General features: G+C 39.7%; 1 protein-coding gene across 2 annotated transcripts in view; it reads left to right on the top strand.

Annotated features, from left to right (window-relative positions):
* LOC126248560 (RUN domain-containing protein 1-like) overlaps positions 1 to 20,876 on the top strand; it is a 177,681-nt gene that overhangs the window by 49,670 nt on the left and 107,135 nt on the right. For both annotated transcript variants that reach the window (XM_049949650.1, XM_049949649.1), the window contains exons 4-5: positions 5,427 to 5,592; positions 8,623 to 8,717. In XM_049949650.1, coding sequence (XP_049805607.1) covers positions 5,427 to 5,592; positions 8,623 to 8,717 — 261 coding nt within the window. The remainder of the gene's footprint in view (positions 1 to 5,426; positions 5,593 to 8,622; positions 8,718 to 20,876) is intronic.

The following is a 20,876-nucleotide window of genomic DNA, read 5'->3' as shown; positions in this document are numbered from 1 at the left end:
CAGCGTTGAATCTCCATTGCTTACTGACATTGATGTGGTAATCCAGAATGTTACTACAACCATTGTTTCTGCAACTGAATCGGCAATCCCTTGTTCCTCAGATTGCCCCGGCAGAAGACAGTGCCTTGTTGGTGACAGGAAATTGCAGTGGCCATTAGGGATTGTAGACGGGCCCTACAATCTCATAAGTGGCACCCATCAGTGGAGAACCTCATTGCCTTAAAATGTCTCTGGGCCCAGGTCTGTCAGCTAGTCAAAAGATGGAAGCAGCAGTGCTGGGAACGATGCTTGGTATGAAGCTCAGACTCCTTTACAAATATCAGTCCCCTGCAAGTATATGTGGATTTCCACAGATAGAGCTGTATGTACTGACGCAGATGCAACTGCAGAGCATTTTGCTGAGCACTGTGCTCGAACCTCTGCGTCTGGGGATTACCAATGTCTTTTGTACCCTAAACAGCGAGTGGAACAACAACACTTATCTTTTACTACATCCCAGACTGAAAGATATAATTCTCCATTTAGTGAGTGGGAATTTCTCAGTGCCCTTGAAGATTGTCGTGACACAATCCCTAGGCCATCCAGCCACTGTGGTCGAGTGGTTCTAGGCGCTTCAGTCCGGAAATGCGCTGCTGCTACGGTTGCAGGTTCGAATCCTGCCTCAGGCATGGATGTGTGTGATGTCCTTAGGTTATTTAGGTTTAAGTAGGGGACTGATGATCTCAGATGTTAAGTCCCATAGTGCTTAGAACCATTTGAAACCCTGGGCCAGACTACATCCATCACCAAATGATTAAACATCTGTCAGCAGATTACTACCGCCATCTCCTTGCCATCTTCCACTGCAACTGGAGCGATGGGGAAGTCCCATTGTAGGGGTGAGAAAGCATCATTGTTACAGTGCTAAAACCTGGTAATAACTCACTAGACATGGATAGCTATCATCCTATTAGCCTTACCTATGTTCTGTGCAAGCTGCTCAAACATATGGTGAGCTAGCAGTTGTGTTGGCTCCTTGAGTCTCGAGACCTTCTGGCTCTATCCCAGTGCAGTTTTTGCCAAGATCACTCCATCACTGACAGCTTGGTATACCTGGAGTGTGCCATCTGAACTGCCTTTTCCTCCCATCATTCCCATATTGCTGTTGTTTTTATCCTGACAAAAGCTGATAACATCACTTGGTGACACCACATCCTTGCTACATTGCACAAGTAGGGTCTCCCAGGCCTACCCCTGATTTTTATACAGAACTTTTTGTCGCTCCACACCTTCAGAGTCCGAGTCAGTGCTCCACACAATTCTCCCCATAGCCAAGAGAATGGGGTCCCACAGGGCTTTGTACTGAGTGTCTTCTCTTTTTACTGGCCTTTAATGGTCTCGCAGAAGCTGTGGGGCCGTCAGTATCACACTTCTTATATACTGACGACTTTTGTATTTCCTTTTGCTCATCTAATGTAGGTGTGACTGAATGTCGACTGCAAGGAGCCATATGAAAGGTGCAGTCATGGGCACTCACCCATGCCTTTCACTTTTCAGCCACCAAGAGTTGTGTCATGCACATCTGTCGCCATCATACATTTCACCTGCACCCACAACTTTATCTTGATGACCATGTCCTTAATATAGTGGACTCTTATCACTTAACTTGGCTTTACCATCTTTGTCAGCTTAAGCAAAAGTGCTGGCAGCACCTTAACATTTTTCTATGCCTGAGTCACACCAACTGGGGGCCTAAACTGTTGCAGCTGTACAGTCCCATCTTGACTATGGGATCCTGGTATATGGTACAGCATCGTCCTCAGAACTATGGATGCTGGACCCTATACACCACGGTGGAGTTAGACTTGGGACAGGAGCTTTCTGAACGAGCCATGTGAACAGCCTACTCATCGAACCTGGGGTTCCTCCATTGCGGATCATGCGGCAACAACTGCTTGCAAATTATACCATGCACATATGCAGCATGCCTAAACATCTAAATTATTGTCTCATTTTCCCTAACATGGTGATACATCTCCTGCAATGGCAGCTCTGATCTGGGATTACAATTGCAGTCTGTGTCCAGTCCCTTCTCACTGAACTCTAGTCTTTCCCTCTACCACCTCCTGGTCCACTCACATACACCTCCATGGTGTATAGCTCGACCACAGTTCATCAAGACCTCTCACAAGTCCCAAAAGACTCAGTTTACCTTGTGGCCCTCCACCATTTGTTTCTCTCTATTCTTGACGTGTCCCAGGGTTCAGAGCTAGTTTATACAGATTGCTCGATGGTTGATAGTCACATTGGGTTCGTTTATGCCCATGCAGGACATACTGAACAGCGCTCCTTGCCAGATGGCTGCAGTGGTTTCACTGCAAACCTGGTAGCCATCTCTCGTGCTCTTGGGCATATCCGTTCTTGCACCGGGGAGTCCTTCCTCATTTGTATCGACTCCTTGAGCACCCTAAAAGCTCTCAACCAGCACTATACTTACCATCCTTTGGTAAAGGCCATCCACGAGTCAGTTTACATCCTCGAACAATGTGGATGGTCAGTGGCCTTCGTATGGACCCAGGGACATATTGGAATCCCACGAAATGAAGTTGCCGACACGCTAGCCAAAGAGGCTACTCATAAACCGAGTCTGGAGATTGGCATACCGTAATCTGATCATCGATCGGTATTCCACCGCAAGGTTTTTAGACTCTGGAATACAGAATAGCACTCCCTGACTTCACTGAATAAGTTATGTATGCTAAAGGAGACAACGAATGTATGGTGATCCTCCATGCGAGGCCCTCACAAGGTGTCCATTGTCATTGCTGGCTCCGCATCGGCCATACTTGGCTGGCTCAAGTCACCTCCTACATCGCGAGAACCACCTCAGTGTTGCTGTGGTTCACGCTTGACAGTGGTCCACATCTTGTTGGACTGTCCAAATTTAGCTGTCCTGAGGTGGACATTTAACAGTGGCTGGTCTAGTTTTAAGTTTTATCCAAAAGGGGGGTTTTTATCAATAAATCTAAGGGTGGGTGTCCACTGACTGATTTGAACAAGGAATGATGTCGCATATGATGCCTATCTAAATGTGACTGTCGTTGTCATTGCAATTAACAGTATAGCATCTACAATAACAAGTTAGTTTTAGTTCTCCTTATTAGTGAATTTGATTTCAGTTCCTCTTTCAACTGAACAGCCACCACACATCAGTTACAGATGGTAACTCAGAAGCTGGAACAGCATATGGAATGTCTGTTTTTTAAGCTTTTTACTGATAAAGCTGTTTTTGTGTTTGTTTACTTTGAAGGATATTGGATACACCTAATTTGCTTACTTCCATTTTTGCCTGCCTATCAGAATTTTCTGGGGTATGGTTTGTTGGTAACCTGCATTTTTACAATCTTCCAGAAACCCCTAATAATGTTTTGTGGATTTGTGAACAACTGCATATTAGGAGATTGCTGAGGAACATATGCAGGTATTTTTGGGTCCCATGCCATGCCATGACATGACATGACATGACATGACATTTAGAGGCTCCAATGGTAACATGTGATACATTATACCACACTGACTTCTCATAGTCAGAAATCGTACACAGTTCTATAGTTTTAATCAAATGTGTATCATTGCACATGTAATCTGCAGTGTTGTTGTGGTGGTCTTCAGTCCAGAGACTGGTTTGATGCAGTTTTCTATGCTACTCCAGCCTGGGCAAGCTTCTTCACCTCCAAGTACTTACTGCAACCTACATCCTTCTGAATCTGCTTAGTATATCCATCTCTTGGTCTCCCTCTATGATTTTTACCCTCCACACTGTCCTCCAATACTAAATTGATGATCCCTTGATGCCTCAGAACAGCTCCTAGCAACTGATCCCTTCTTCTAATGAAGTTCTTCCCACAAATTCCTCTTCTCCACAATTCTGTTCAGTACTTCCTCATTAGTTAGGTGATCCCTCCATCTAATCTTCAGCATTCTTCTGTAGCACCACAGTTCAGAAGCTTCTATTCTCTTCTTGTCTGAACTATTTGTCATCCATGTCTCACCTCCATACATGGCTACATTCCATACAAATACTTTCAGAAAAGGCTTCTGGACACGTAAATCTCTACTCGACGTTAACAAGTTTCTCTTCTTCAGAAACACTTTCCTTGCCATTGCCATTCTACTTTTTATATCCTCTCTACTTTGACAATCATCAGTTATCTTGCTCCTCATATAGCAAAAGTTATCTACTACTTTCTCATTTCCTGAGCTAATTCCCTCAGCATCACCTGATTTAATTCAATTACATTCCATTATGCTCATTTTGCTTTTGTTGATGTTCATCTTATACCCCCTTTCAAGACACTGTCCATTCCGTTCAACTACTCTTCCATGTCCTTTGCTGTCTCTGACAGAATTCCAATGTCATTGGCAAACCTCAGAGTTCTTATTTCTTCTCCATGGGTTTTAAATTCATACTCAAAATTTTTCATTTGTTTCCTTTACTGCTTGCTCAATATATAGATTGAATAACATCGGGGATAGGCTACAACCCTGTGTCACTCCCTTCCCAACCACTGCTTCCCTTTCATGCCCCTCGACTCTTACATCTGCCATCTGGTTTCTGTACAAATTGTAAATAGCCTTTTGCTCCCTGTATTTGACCCCTACCACCTTCAGAATTTGAAATAGAGTATTCCAGTCAACATTGTCAAAAGCTTTCTCTAAGTCTACTAGTGCTAGAAACATAGGTTTGCCTTTCCTTAATCTATCTTCTAACATAAGTCCTAGGATCAGTGTTGCCTCACATGTTCCAACATTTCTACGGAATCCAAACTGATCTTCCCCGAGGTTGGCTTCTACCAGTTTCTTCATTCGCCTGTAAAGAATTCGTGCTTGTATTTCGCAGCCGTGACTTCTTAAACTGATAGTTTAGTAATTTTCACACTGTCAACACCTGCTTTCTTTGGGATTGGAATTATTATATTCCTTTTGAAGTCTTGAGGGTATTTCACCTGTCTCATACATCTTGCTCACCAAATGGTAGAGTTCTGTCATGGCTGGCTCTCCCAAGGCTATCAGTAGTTGTAATGGAATGTTGTCTACTCCTGGGGCCTTGTTGCGACGTAGGTCTTTCTTGAGTTAATGTTACATCATGTGCTGTCAGCAGTATAAAGTTGATTTGAGTCCCACAAATATTATTGTATTTCAGTTGTTTTGTTGTATTGGCAGGACAGTAAGTCTCCATTGGCTGGTATGTACCTTTCTGAACTTATAAGTTATGATGGTGATGGAGGAGATTGGTGCCTTTCGTTTGTTTTGCTTCAGTATAATTAGTCTTCCATCACTACATTTCAGCTAAGCAGTAAGATCTACCAGTTTGTGTTCATTATGTTTATATTTATGTCCAGCCCGTTTAAATATATTCAGTTTTATGTTATTCTTTTCCCTTCCAGAGTAGTGATGATTTTGAGGAAAAAATGCGCCGACAGAGAGAAAAACAAAAGGAACTCATTTCACAGTTAAAAACACAGTTGGAAGATTTGGAAAAATATGCATATGAAACAGGAGAAGCAGGTTTACCACAAAGTGTGCTTATGGAACGGCAGAAAATTATCATTGGCAAGTATTCAAACTACTGTATTAAGTATTATTTCACAAATATTTTTTCATGTAATTCACTACACACATATGGAGAGAGCAATCTTGATAATGTGAACTTTTATTTGAATTAATGTTACATCTTGTGCTGTCAGCAGACTGTTAAATTAACTACTTAAATAAAGTGCTTGTTAGTTGAACTAGCAAATTTGTTTTTAATTCTGTAATCAGAGTAAAATGATCTATTTTTTTCGATATTGAAACAGAGTTTGAGTTACATAGAACTTAAAATCAAAGATGCTGATTCAGTTTGATGACTGTCATTAGGTTTTAACCGTTTGCTATGATGTTAATTCAGTGTCTTCCAGTTGCATTTATCATCTGATACAACAATTTTTTGTGCTATTTTCCTGATTCTGTTGTCTTGCTGGTTTTGGAAAGGTGTGCCCTTCAGTGAAACAACATTTGTTCGTATTTCTTTATATTTTTGTAATATAAGGAGAAACTTTGTGAGGTAGTATGATTGTTAAGACACTATAATCACATCTGGGAGGGATGATTTTCAAATTCCAAACTGGCTGAGGAGATTTAAATTTTTTGTGACTTGCCCAATTTAAGGGAACTGTGCATGTACGGTGCTGTTAACCCATTAACATCATTTTGCTATTCACTGTGCAGGATGACAAATACACTGTTCAACACATTTGCTTCACATGCTATAAATGGTACAAAATTCTCTCTTAGAACCTGCAAAGAACTTCCTTGGCCCATATACAATCCATATGGCTGGCTTCATGTCCAGCTCACTTCTATTTCATTTTCATTACATTCATAATTTCACCCGTTTCTTCGCTGGTGAAAATGTTTATTTTCCTGCTTCTGCTAATAATCTCCAACATGCACATCTCCATTGTCCACTAAGGATTTTGAATGGTTTTTACTTCAAAGCTGAAGTCTTACTGTCATAAATCAGAAATTGTAATACACACCGTAAGTCTTGTATATAAGACACATCTGATTCAGAAAGTTCAGTTTAATTCATCAAAAAAGTTCCAGGCTTGTTTTACTCTTCTTCTTATTTCTTATGCTGTCCTAGCTCATCAATGCTCTCTACATCTTCATTGTAAATTTGTTCGAATTTCCTTTTGGTGTATTGATTATATGTTATCTTAAGTCATGTCCTCAAAGTTATGTCACTGTTATTACAATTGTTTTTCAGTTCTGCCTTCAAAATTGCTCAGTTATATTTTTCCATTTGTTGATGAAGTGTATCTGCACTTGAAGCAAACCGTACTATATCAGCAAAATGGAGGTAATGCAGATATGTTGTATGAATAATGTTAATTACTTTTCCCAGTTCAGGGATCTGAAAACTTCCTCATGGGCTGTCAAGAACAGTTTCAGTAATATGGAAGCTCCTTCCCTTTAATCATCTTTCAGTTTGAATTTTCTCATTATCTTGATGAAGTATAGTAGAAGCTGAGACATTTACATACATATTCTTCAGAATGCTAACACTGGTTGATTCAGTGCCTTTTTTCTTAAGTGTTTTGAGAACAAATTTTGTTGAAATTGAATCAAAAACTTTCTCAAGATCTATGAACTGTAGGCAGGATGGTAGCTCATACTCCATTGCTCTGTTCTGTAATTTTGTTCACAATTTGCAAATCATCCATTGTGCTGTGTTCACTTCTGAAGCCAGCTTTTTCCTTTACTTAACAAAAATTTATAGTTTTTTTCCCTGTGTGGTTGGTTATAGCTTTAATGAATAACTTGTACATTAAGAGACAAGTTCTGTAGTTATATGGGGGTTGTGTGTCTCCTTTCTTGTGAAGAAGAAAGATTACAGCAGTTTTCCAGTTTTGGGGATTTGCCTTTCTTTGCAGACATACTGTAAATAGTTTTGCAAGTTCTTTTTGTATTATTTTCCCTCCAGTTTTACTCATTTGTTGTGGCTTTCCTATTTTCATACTTGGAATAGCTTACAGCTCATTTAGCATTACTTCCAGAGTGTCATTATCTTTATTATTAATTATCTATGTATCTTTCAGAAAAAGTTCCTGGGAAACAGCAATGAAAAACTAGAATAAAAGTTTTTATTTAAAAACTATCTGTGTTTCTGATTCATGGCTTGAACTGTGAAAACATTCAAAAGCCTTCTAATACTCGTACAGTTTTCTTTCTGTTGTTAATTACTGTGCCATTTAATTAATGGAATGTGAATGTGATACTGTAAAGTCATTTGTGAAATATAAAAAATATAAGAAGTGAATGTTACTGCTTACTTTATACTTGAAGTCAAGTAGTCAACAAGCACATAAAAACTGCAAACATTGCTGACATTTTGGACAGTGGTCTTCACACACACACACACACACACACACACACACACACACATTGGCCCAGGTGTCTGTGGAGGAGGGACTTTCTTGTGTCAATGGGGAGCCAACTAATGAAATGTAGATATTGTACACACACACACACACACACACACACACACACACACACTGTCCCAGGTGTCTGTGGAGGAGTGACTTTTTAGTGTCAATGGGGAGGCAACTAATGAAGTGTAGATATTGTTGATAGTTGATTGATTTAGTTTGGACAGAGCCTTATATGAATCCCCTTTCTTGTCTTACTGAACTTCTTGCTTCTAATGACTTCAGTTTGAAAAGTATTTTCAGTACTAAAAGGAAAAAATGCAAGAATTAAAGTTCTAAGTCTAGTACAAATTATTGCACATTACAAATGAACAGGTGATCTTGGGATGCATGGTGTCATTGTGAGTATTTTTACTGTCAAACTCATGAGTCAGAAGACAGACCATTGTGAAAGTGACTTTCAGTTGTTTAGAAATTCTCTCTCTCTCTCTCTCTCGCTCTCTCTCTCTCTCTCTCTCTCTCTCTGTGTGTGTGTGTGTGTGTGTGTGTGTGTGTGTGTGTGTGTCCTTTTACTCCTGCTGTAATGTTCTCCAGAAATAACTATTTTAAATGTAAGCTTAACTTATATGTTCAATGTTTGTTATTCTGTTCATGTACTTTTAATTTTCAGATCAGCTGAAAGGGAAATTGAACTTGAATGTTGATGACATGTCCAAACTTACTGTGGATGATATAAGAAGTGAAGTGGACCAGGCAATCAGTAAAGTAAGTTTCTTATAGGTTCTACATGTCTGTAGCAGACTGATGCACAAGTGGCAAAGGGTACCATGTACCACTGCTTGTCATTCCCCTTTCTATTCCACTCTGGAGTGAGGGAAAAATGACTGTCTATAAGCTTCTCTACGAGCCCTGATTTCTCTTGTCTTTGTGTTCCGTACGCGATGTGTATGTTAGTGGCAGTAGGATAGTTCTGCAGTTTGTCACTAGTGCTGGTCATTCAAAAATTCTCATTAGTGTGTCATGAAAAGAATCCAAGGATTACCAGTTGACATCACAGACCATTTCCACAACACACTCACATTTTGATCGAACCTACTGGTAACAAATGTTGGAGAGTGTTTCTGAATTTTTTTGATGTCTCCCTTTAATTTGACATGGTGGGGATTATAGACATCAAGCAATACTCAAGACTGGGTTACATAAATGTTGTGTATGCTGTGTCCTTTATAGGTAAGCTACACTTTCTCAAAACTCTCCCAATAAACCGAAGTCGACCATTTACTTTCCCTGCAATCTATGTTACATACTCATTCCATTTTATGTCACTTTTCAGTGTTATACGTAGATATTTATATTTAATTGATGTGGCTTTGTCAAGCAGCACACCACTAATACTATATTCGAATATTATGGGATTATTTTTCCTACTCATCTACATTAACTTACATTTTTCCACATTTAGAGCATGCTGCCATTCATCACACCAAATAGAAATTCTGTCCAAGGGGTTCTGTGTCATCCAATTGTCGCTGAAAGAAGACATTTACCTATCCACTGCAAATAGTTGCATATTGCTGCTCACCCTGTCGATCAGATGGATTATGTGTATAAATAGCAAGAGCTGTCCTGTCACACTTCCCTGAGGTGCACCTGACAATACCTTTGTCTCTGATGAACACTTTCCATCCAAGACAACATAGTTGTTTCAATTGCTTGAAAAGTCTTTGAGCTACTCACATAACTGAGAACATATCTGATATGCGTGGATCTTTGTTGACTGTCTGCAATATTGCACTGTGTCAAAAGCTTTCCAGAAATCTATAAATATGAAATCTGCCAGTTGCTCTTCGTCCCTGGTTTGCAGGATGTTGTGTGAGGAAAAGGGAAGTTGAGTTCTGCAGGAGTGATACTTTCTAAATCTCTGTCAGTTTGAGGCAAGAAGTTTTCTCCTATCAAGGAAATTTATTATATTCAAATTTAGAATACACTCAAGAATTCTGCAGCAAGTTGATGTTAAGGATACTTGTTTGTAATTTTGTGGGTCCATTGTTTTTCCCTTCTTATGTGTGGGAGTCACCTACATTTTTTTCTCCATTCACATGGGACTTTCTGCTGATTGAAAGATTTGCAATAAATGCAGGCTGAATAAGGGGCTGATGCTGATTTGGTATTCCATCCAAACCTGGCAACTTTTTTGTTTTCAGCTCTTTTTCAGCTGCTTTTCAATAGTTGTGATGCCTATTTCTACATGTTCCATCTAAGAGTTCGTACAGCGATCAAACGTTGGTATGTCTGTGGGATCCTACTGCATGAATAATTTCTTAAACACGAATTTTATGGCTTCAGCTTTCCATTTGCTGTTGTCTATTGTCACACCAGACTGGTCTGTGTGCAACTGAATAACAGCATTCAAGCCACTTAGTGATTTTGTATTTAGTACCAAATATTTTTAGGATTATTGGCAATATCTTCACTAATATATGACTGTGGAAGTTGTATGCTTCACATGCACGTATTTTTATAGATCACAAATTTCTACCAGTCCCTACCTACTGAAATTTCTGCTTTCTTTGTTGAACAGAGTGTGCAACAGTCTCCGTTTTCCCAGCATTGTCCAAATTTTGTTATTAGATCATGGCGTGTTTTTTCAGTCGATAATCCACTTACTTGACCCGTGCTTCCTTAGAGTGCTATTTACAATCACTTTGAACTTTGCACATAATTCTTGTATGTCCATCGTATTGACACTAAGATCTGGTTTCTCTCAGGGGTAAAATTTTCAAAAAAAAAAAAAAAAAAGTACGGGAATGTAGCTGGGTGATGTTGTCAACAACTGCTATTATTTCAATAGGTGCACACCCTGTCATTTTCAAGGCAAAACTGCAGTAAGTAAGTACTGTGCAAGAGAATTTAACACACAGATTAACAGAGAAATTTCAGAAAGATAACACACACTGTAAACATTAGTGCCACCACACTACCAAAGATGACTTATCTCAGAAGCTATCGATAGTGAAAAGAAATAGCTATTGGATGAGTTAGCATTAACTCTTCCCTCGTGTTTTTTGACAAGGGAAAGAGCAGTATTCCGTGCAGAATTCAGGCAAATACTTCCATCTCTATTTATAAGGTTACTTGCATATTTAATTTCAGCTGCTTCCTTAATAAAACACTGTCAATAACTAGAAGTGTATGCCAGAATCTCTGTATTGTTATATTCCATAGGATGGCCAGTGCCAACTCTTTGGTGTGACGTCATGTGTGCTGGACTGCTGTTCAAATTGATCGCCAATATTTTATAAAGTTTTACTCCTCAGTTACTCCTTTTAAAGTTTTTTGTGTTAATATTTGCTTTAAAAGTAACTTATTAGTGGATTTTCTTTCATCTCAGTGTTCCTTTCTGTGTTATTGATTTGAGTGGTCTGTTATTCATGAGTGTGCTTACGTTGTTCATCCAGGTCTCATGCCTCAGCAGTTTGTTTACATTTTTTGGTGTGTGGTTGCAGTTTAGCATTTCTAAAGCTAGGTACTGTCAAAGTTGTTTGAGCACTATATTCAAATATTAAATTTAATAGTTCCCAGTTGTTCATCCAAATATTAGCAGTGTGTTTGCATTTCACGACGTGCAGTTGCAAAAAATGGCTCTGAGCACTATGGGACTCAACTGCTGAGGTCATAAGTCCCCTAGAACTTAGAACTACTTCAACCTAACTAACCTAAGGACAACACACACATCCATGCCCAAGGCAGGATTCGAACCTGCGAGTGCAGTTGCAGCTGTAGCGGTTCTTAAATTAGGTTCTGACAAAGTTGTTTGTGCACCGTTATACAGTTATTAAATTTAGTAGTTTTCAACAGTGTCTTGTGCTGTTTGTGGTGAAATAATGGGTTAATAAACTTTTGGAAATGTTTGCCCACTGTGTTTTTTAGAGTTGTCTGTGCGTTGAAGTTGTTTAGTAAATTTCATGCGGTTGTTTTCAGCTGACATTTCTTGTTGTTTCTAGTGAAATATTTCAGTAAAATTTTCATTCACTGTTTTAATTTCATTGAGTGTTCCAGTGGCTGCTTGAATTTTTGGTTTTAGATAAGAAATTGTGTGAAGTTTTTGTGGTATTGGTATTAGTTGTTGTTTAGTAGTATTAATAAAAATTGTTGCTTTCTTAGTAGAGAGAGAATTTTGAGACCACTATTGTTAGTTCTTTAAATAGTTCTACTGTTGTAATTGAACTTACGTAACATAGATGTTTGGTTTTTTCAGTAACTATTAAAATTTTATCATGAGTGAGAAGTGTGGGCTTTGACATCGGTTTGCGAGTAGTGGGTTAAAATGTGGGATTTCTTCAAAGCATTTTCATTGGGGGGGGGGGGGGGGATACAGTGGGGAAACTAGTGGACATTCTGGTGAGACCCTCTCCTGGAAATGCAGAATCTGTAGTAGAAATAAGTTGATAGAGGAGCAGGAGGGAAAGATCTGTGCCCTTCAGATGCAGATACAGGAACAAACAAGGAACTACATAGTTTGAGAAGGGTGAAGGGTGCTTGGGAATGGGAACTGGCAGTTGGTAAGAAAGCAGCTAAGATGATGAGATATTCAGACGGTAGCTCTTTGCTTATATGCAATAGTTTTGACCAACTTTCAGAGTTGAGTGGAGAGGAGCCTCTTCTACATGTAGGTGTAGGAAACGTGCAGCAGTCCTCAGCAGTTAGGCAGCGTAAGTCAGTTGCAAATTCTAACAGAAAGAAGGAGGTTCTGCTGCTAGGTAGTTCGCACAGTAGAGGTGTGTGCCAGCAGTTGCAGGAAGTGTTGGGGGGGGGGGGGGAGGGGGGGTGAGTACCAGGTCACCAGCATTGTGAAGCATAGTGCAGGGTTGTTACAGGTGACTTACAGCATAGGGGAGTTATGTAGGAATTTTACAAAAGAGAATTGGGTAGTGATTGTTGGGAGAGCAGGGAATGGTCTTGATAGGGACGGAGAATGTGATGTAGGTGGTGACCTGGTAAAGATAGCTAGTCAAATTGGTGGCACTAATGTGCACTTCGTGCAACTGTTTCAGTGTCATGATCAGCCTCAGCTTAATGCTGCTGTTAGGCATGTTAACATTGGGATGGAGAAGGCACTGATGGTGGAGGACATGGCTCACATTTCAGTGGTGCCAGTTAAGTCTGTCAATAGATTTCACTAGGCATGGCCCGCACCTCAATATGTATGGGAAGGGAAGGCTGGCAAAGCTTATAGATGACAGTGTAGTGGATGGTGGTGGGATCACTCACGGAAAAATTCCTGTTGTAGGTGTTAGAGCTGCACCTTTTTTAAATTGAAGTCAGCTGATAGGTATACCTGCTTAAAAGAAGTCCCTCTAACAAAGGAATCACCTTCAGAGGTGGTCATGTATCCAAGTAGTGAAGGAATTAGCATACTTCATCAAAATATAAGAGGTTTAGAGATAAAGTTAGTGAACTGCTTATAGATGTTGACAGTGATACTATTGACATATTGGAGCCCCACTTAAATAATTTGACAATTCAGAGGCTTCCTTTACTAGGATACAGTTTAGCTGGCTGTTTTTGAAGGTCTTTGGGGAGTGGCCATGTATGTAAAAAATTGAATGCTGTGCAGGGTCAGTTGAATTTAGTGAAACTAAGCTTTCTAATTGTTGTTGTTTATAGGTCCCCTAACTCTGACTTCAGAGCATTTGTGCTCAAGCTAGAGAGGGTTCTTGATTCACTTTATAGGAACTACCAAAAATTAGTTATATGTGGTGACTTCAGTATTAATTTTTTATGTGACTGTGCAAGAAATAGGATGTTAGTAGATCTCCTAAACTCATATGATCTGATGCAGACTGTTTTTTCCAACCAGGGTGCAGGGGAACAGTAGGACAGCCATAGACAATATTTTTATTCATTCTTCATTACTAGATGGGCATTCTGTTAGTAAAAAGGTGAGTGGCCTTTCAGACCATGATGCACAAATTTTGACACTAAAAGGCTTTTGTATTCGAACAAATGTAATATATAATTACAAACTATGTAGGAAAGCTAATCCAACAGCAATAGAGATAGTGTCTGTTCAACAGCACAAGGTCGACAATATAAAGTCAGTTTATAGTAAAAATATTTCTGTTGCTGATAAGTCATATACATGTACAGTATTTAACAATCATTTTCTGAGTATTGCTAGTGAATTAAGTAAAAACTTAGTTTCTGCAGGGAATCATATCACTCTCCTAGAAAATGGCTTTCTGAGATTTTTGTCTGAACTATTGCTCTCTGATACTGACAAGGGGGAGATTGAGTCAATAATTAAATCACTGATGACCAAGAATCCTCATGGATATGATGGAGTTCCTAGCAGAATATTAAAGTACTGTGCTGCACATGTTAACCTTGTACTTGGCCATATTTGTAATTTTTCCCTTAAGAGTGGTCAGTCTCCTGAACGATTAAGTACTTAGTAAAGTACTGCTTCATAAAAAGGGAGAAAGGAATAATGTAGACAATTTTAGACCTATTTATATGCCACCAGTGTTTGCTAAAGTTATTGAAAAGGCTGTGTATGTACAGATAATTAATCATTTTATATCACATAAGTTTCTATCAAATGTACAGTTCAGCTTTAGAAGTGGTTTAACAACTGAAAATGCTATATTCTCTTTTCTTAGTGAGGTACTGGGTAGATTAAACAAAAGATTTTGAATGTTAGGCATATTTTTTGATTTAATTAAGGCATTAGTGTGTGTTGATCTCAAAATGTTGCTCCAGAAATTGGGCCATTATGAAATACATAGAGAAGCTCACAATTGGTTCACCTCGTATGTTAACAACAGACAACAAAAGGTCATTATGCACAGTGTTGAGAATGGCTGTGATGTGGGGCCTGAGTGGGGCACACTCAAATGGGTGGTGGGGGGTTGTTGCCCCAAGGATCAGTGTTGGGACCACTCCTGTTCCTTATTTATGTAAGTGATATGCCCTCTAGTATTACAGGTAATCCTAAAATATTTCTGTTTGCTGATGACACTAACTTGGTAGTGAAAGATGTTGTGTGCAACATTTGGCTCTGTTTCAAATAATGCAGTTCATGGCATTGATTCATGGCTTGTAGAAAATAAACTAATGCTAAATCACAGTAAGACTCAGTTTTTACAGTTTCTAACTCTTAATTCAACAAAACTCAATGTTTTAATTTCAAAGAATGGGTATATGATTAGTGAAACTGAACAGTTAAAATTTCTAGGTGTTCAAATAGATAGTAAACTGTCATGGAAAGCCCACATTCAGTATCTTTTTCAAAGACTTAGTGTTGCCATTTTTACTATTCGAACAGTACTTGAAGTAAGTGATTGTTCGACACAGAAATTAGTCTAATTTGCTTATTTTCATTCACTTATGATGTATGTTATTACATTTTGGGATAGTTCTTCTCATTCTCAAAGGATATTTGTGGCTCAGAAATGGGCAGTTTGAGCAATAAGTGGTGTAAGTTTGCAAACCTCTTGTTGATCGTTGTTCACTAGTCTGGGTATTCTGACTTTGGCCTCTCAATATATATATATATATATTCTTTACCATCATTTATTGTTAACAATATCAGCTTGTTCCCAAGAATTAGCAGCTTTCACTCAGTTAATACTAGGCAGAAAGCCAATCTGCCTTTGGATCACACTTCCATGACTCTTGTGTAGAAGGGTGTACAGTACATTGCTGCATCCATTTTCAGTTAGCTACCACAAGAATTCAAAAATCTTAGCAGTATTCCACATGCTTTCAAATTGAAACTGAAGTGTTTCCTCGTGGATCACTCCTATTCTGTCGAGGAGTTCCTTGAAAAATTGTCTGATTCCTCCATTATATTATTGATTGTGTCTACTTAAACTTATGGCTTGTCTTTTTTTTAGTTCATAAACATTTTATTTTCTCTTTTGTTACCTTTATGTTGTCATTTCATGTAGTGACACGTTCCATGAGCTTGGAGATTTGCTCCTCAATTTGGTCCTACTGAACTAGACATGTAAAATAAAAAAAAAAGAGAGAGACAATGTTCTGTACTAGCAGGAGTTATCAAAAGTGAAAATTAATGACCATCATATGAGGTAGCATTAACTCTGTCCCTTTGGTGTTTTTTTACAAGGGAGATGGGAGAGAGCAGGATCCCACGCAAAATTTAAGCAAAAACGTTTATTCAACTGTTTCCTTAATAACACCATCCTAATAGCTGTAAGTACATGCCAGAATCTCCATATCGTAATATTCCATAGGTTGACCAGCGCCAAGACAATGTTCTGCAGTAGCAGATTTGCTTGGCTGTTGTAAGCATGTGTGATACATATGCTCAGTACACTGACCCTCCACGGACGTGAGTGTGTGTCCAATATATGACTTGCCACACCTGCAACAAATATGATAGACAACTGTCATACACAAACCAGTTTCATCCTTTATGGAACCTAGAAGGACCTTAGTCTTGGATGGCGATCAAAAAACACATTTCACGTCATATTTCTGCAAAATACAACCAATCCTGTTGCAAATGCACGCTGCGTAAGGCAAAACGGCTGTAGATTTTGGTGCCATCTTCATTATCATCACCTCTCACCTGGTACACAGGTGGTCAATAACAACACGTCTGATCCATCTTTCACTATAACCATTCTGACAAAAGATGACCTCAAGATGGCTAACTCAGCTGACAATCTCTCAGGGTCTGAGATGATGTGGGCCCTGTGAACCAAGGTATGAAGTAGCCTTTCACACTGATCCAGATGGTGACAACTGTCAGCCTGTAGATGGAAGATGGAGTGGTGCGGGTTTCTAAAAACAGCCTGTCCCAATGTACCATCAACCTTCCTCCTGACCAACACATCAAGGAAGGGAAGGCAGCCACCGTTTTCCACCTCCATCAAGAAATGAATGTTCGGGATGATTGAATTCAGATGTTCTAAAAAGTCATTCAAATTCTCACTGCCATGAGGCCAAATATCAAAAGTATTCTCAACGGATCAGGAAAAAACATGCAGGTTTCAAAGCCACCAACTCCAAAGTACAGTCCTTGAAGTTGTCCATAAACAAATTGGCAACAATAGGTGACAACGGGCTTCCCATCGCAACCCCATCTGTCTGCTAATAGTGTTGGCCATTGAATAAAAAGTAAGTGGAAGTCAACACATGTCAAAATAGGTTTGTTAATTCAACACCAAATCTAACATCAGTTAACTGAAGTGAATCAGAGGAACACGAGTGAAGAGAGAGACCACATCAAAATTTACTAGAACATGAGTGTCATTCAAATGGATTTCCTTAATGAGCATAAGGTATCCACTAAGTTCTTAATGTGATGCTCACACCAACCTACTAATGGGCTCACTAGAGTAGCAGTGTCCGGATCACTCTTGTTGCTGTTGTTATTTTACCTGTGAACAAGGGCAATGCTACAGTTGTTTTGGACAAGGAGGATTAAGTTCAAAAGATGCATTTGATGGCAGGATTGGTGCTGACCCCACAAAAAGTGTTGAGAGAAAGACTATTCACCTCCTGAAGAAAGGTTCCTTGCCGCAGGAAACTATCAAGAGTCTTAATTCTTGATGCACTGTTTCGCCTAGGCTCTACAGCATTCCTAAGATCCACAAGGAAAGAGTTCCTCTTAGGCCGATTGTGAATAACATTATTAGTGCACTGAACTACAGTGTAGCAAAATGCCTTACTACTCTGCTGTTGCAGACCATTGTCTTGGCACTGGTCACCATACAGAATATGACAACACAGAGATTATGGCATGCACTTCCAGCTATTGAGATAGTGTTATTAAGGAAACAGTTGAAATTAAATGTGCAAGTAACCTTACAAATAGAGATGGAGATTTTTTCTTATTTCTGCATGAAATTCTGCTCTTTCGCTTGTCAAAAAACTTAGGGACAGACTTGATACTACCTCATCTGATAGCTATTAATTTTCACTATTGACAACTTCTGATGTCTGCCATCTTTGGTTATGTGGATGTGCTAGTGTTTACAGCATGTGTTATCTTTCTAGAATTTTTCTGCAAATCGAGATTTTAAATTCCATTGCTCAGTGCTTACTGGTTGCAGTTTTTCCTTGAAAATGACAGGGTGTGCAGTCAAAATATAGGTGGTTGTCCATGACGTCACCCGGATGCAACACTGTAAGATACTGAGTCCAAATGATGTCCATTAATTTTCTAAATATGGTTCTAACAATTGCTTATCTGCTCTTTCTAGCCTAAAAACACTCCTAGCCTTCTTGATGGATTTACTAATTTTATTAACCATCATGGATATGTTGACACCCTGATCACTAAACCTTGTCTCTATACTGACATGATCAATAATGTCAGTCCTATTTGTAGCTATGAGGTTTAAAATATTTCTGTTGCATGTGGGTTGCCACACTAGTTGTTCAAGACAGTTTTTGGAGAAACGGAGTGGCAAGTGCGTTATTTGTGTAGAATTATACACCTTTTAATGAAACATGGTAAGTAATGTGTTTCTTCTTTGCAGACACCCAAAAGCACAATCCTGTGGTCACATGAGATAGATTATTTATTATCAGTTATTGAAAGCAGTTGCCTGGGCTGAAAGAGATTGAAGAAGGGGATGGAAGGATGCAAGGAGGGGACAGCAGGAAAGAGGCAGGTCTTTCAGTGGATGTCTTCAAAATAAAGTGAAAGAGGTGTGGAAGATAGAGCATAAAATGAGAGAGAGAGAGAGAGAGAGAGAGAGAGAGAGAGAGAGAGAGAGAGAGAGAGAGAGAGAGAGTGCCGGCAGGGAAGGAGGTAGAGTTTCGGGAGAAGGCAGTACACGATATGGATGTGAAGAAATGGTGTGGACAGATGAGATACAGGAAAAGGTAAGGTGAGGCAATGGGGAACAGGTTAGTGGAGTTATCCATATGCACAGTGGGGAACAGGTTAGTGGAGTTATCTGTACGTGCTGTAACTATTCATTTGCACATTTTAGACATGTTTTTTCATTTTCAGAAATACCATTTTTGACTATATTATGATGATTTGAAAATGGGTTGTGACCCAAAACTAGTCATCAAGTGAATAAATAAAAGTGAAATTTGCACTTAGGAACAATTTTTCATTCTACTAAGGCTAGTGAAGGTTTAGGCCAGGGGAATTGCGAGAGCACAGGATATGCTGCAAAGACTATTCCCACCTGTGTAGTTCAGAGGACCTTGTGGTGGAAGGGAGTATCCAAATGGCTCATATAGTGAAGTATCTGTTGAAGTAATTTATGTTGTGGTGTGCAGCATATTCTTCAACTCGATGGTCAAATTTGTGGTTTACTGCACCGTGGCATTGACCATTCCTGCTGTTGATTATTTGTCATGCCCACTGCTGTTCAGTAATTGCAGCAGAGCAGCCATAACGTGGCTGCTTTCATATGTGACCCTATCTTTTATTGGCTAGGGAATGCCTGTGAATCGAGTACAGTAGGAGGTGGTGGGTGATGTATGGGGCAGGTCTTGCACCAGGGCTGACCACAAGGAAACAACTACAGGATTGGGAGAAAGATTGGAATAGCGATGGACAAGGATATTCTTTAAGTTGGGTGAAAGTCAGAACACTATTTTAGTTGATGTAGGTAGGATTTTGCATGGGATATCCCTCATTTCTGGGATCTTCCTGTGAAATAGTGAAAGCCCTGGTGAAGGGAGTGGTTAAGCTTTTCGAGACCAGGAAATGATATTGTGGGATCAGAGGAGTGCTAGTCGGTGGCTGGATAACAGGTTTACTGATCTCAGAGGAAGAGGTGGCATGAGAGATCTGTGTGTGGATGAGCTGTGTAGGACAATCAGCTCTGGTAAGATTATTGGTGTATTTTCCACAACTCCTGTTTTCCATTGCAGATGCAGCATCAACAGGTGGCAAGACTGTAAAGAAGTGACTTTGTCATGGAACAGATGACTACTGTCAGAGTGTAGGTACTGTTGGTAGCTGGTGTGCTTGATAGGACAGACATATTTATAGAGCCATCTGAGAGGTGGAGAGTTGGCTCATTGAGTTGAGAAGGCCCATAAATAAGCTGGTATAAGATGGTGCCATACAAGCACCCATGGCAGTACCATGGATTTGTTTATAGATTTGGCTTTTAAACGTGAAATAATTGTGGGCCAGGATGCGATTGGCTAAGTTCAGGAGAGAGGCCATGGGTTTGGTATTAGGGAGACCCTGGGAAAGGTCGTGTTCCATGGCTGCAAGACCATGGATGCAGGGACTGTTGGTATATGAGGACATCATGTCCACAGTAAGCAACAAGGAGTTTAGTGATAACTGGACTGTGGAGAAGCAGTGAAGGAAGTGAGTGGTGTCTTGACTGTAGGATGGGAAGTTACGGACAATTGCTTGGAGGTAGTGTTCAACAAATGCAGATGATAATTTTGTGGGAGCATTGTATCCAGCCACAATGGGATGATCAGTAGGGAGACCTGTGGGGTTGAGTTTGTGGAGTTTAGGGAGTAGGTTAAAGGTAGGAGTGCTGGAGTTGCTCTTGTGAGGTAGGAGATGGACTCAAGTGTCAGGCTTTGGAATGGATCTAAGGCCTTGGGGAGCTGCTTGAGGTCATGTTGGACTTCTGGGATGGATCAGGATGTAAGGTTTGTATGCAGAGATGTCGGAGATCTTCAACCACATAGTCTCTATGATTCATGACCACTGTGATGGAGCCTTTGTCTGTCGGGAGGATGATAAGATCTGGATTGGGTTTCAGGTTGTGTATTCCATAGGAGTGATGTTGGTCTCACTGGGGAGGAATTTAGGAATAGAATGTGAGGCCAGGTTAGATGTAAGGAATCTGTGAAAGATTAAAAGAGGATGACTGGTTGGAGGGAATTTAGGAATAGAATGTGAGGCCAGGTTAGATGTAAGGAATCTGTGAAAGATTAAAAGAGGATGACTGGTTG

Source organism: Schistocerca nitens, chromosome 3 (assembly GCF_023898315.1).
Source record: "Schistocerca nitens isolate TAMUIC-IGC-003100 chromosome 3, iqSchNite1.1, whole genome shotgun sequence".
Classification (NCBI taxonomy): Eukaryota; Metazoa; Arthropoda; class Insecta; order Orthoptera; family Acrididae; genus Schistocerca; species Schistocerca nitens.
Note: the sequence above shows the minus strand (reverse complement) of the source record. Positions and strands in the feature narration are given on the sequence as shown.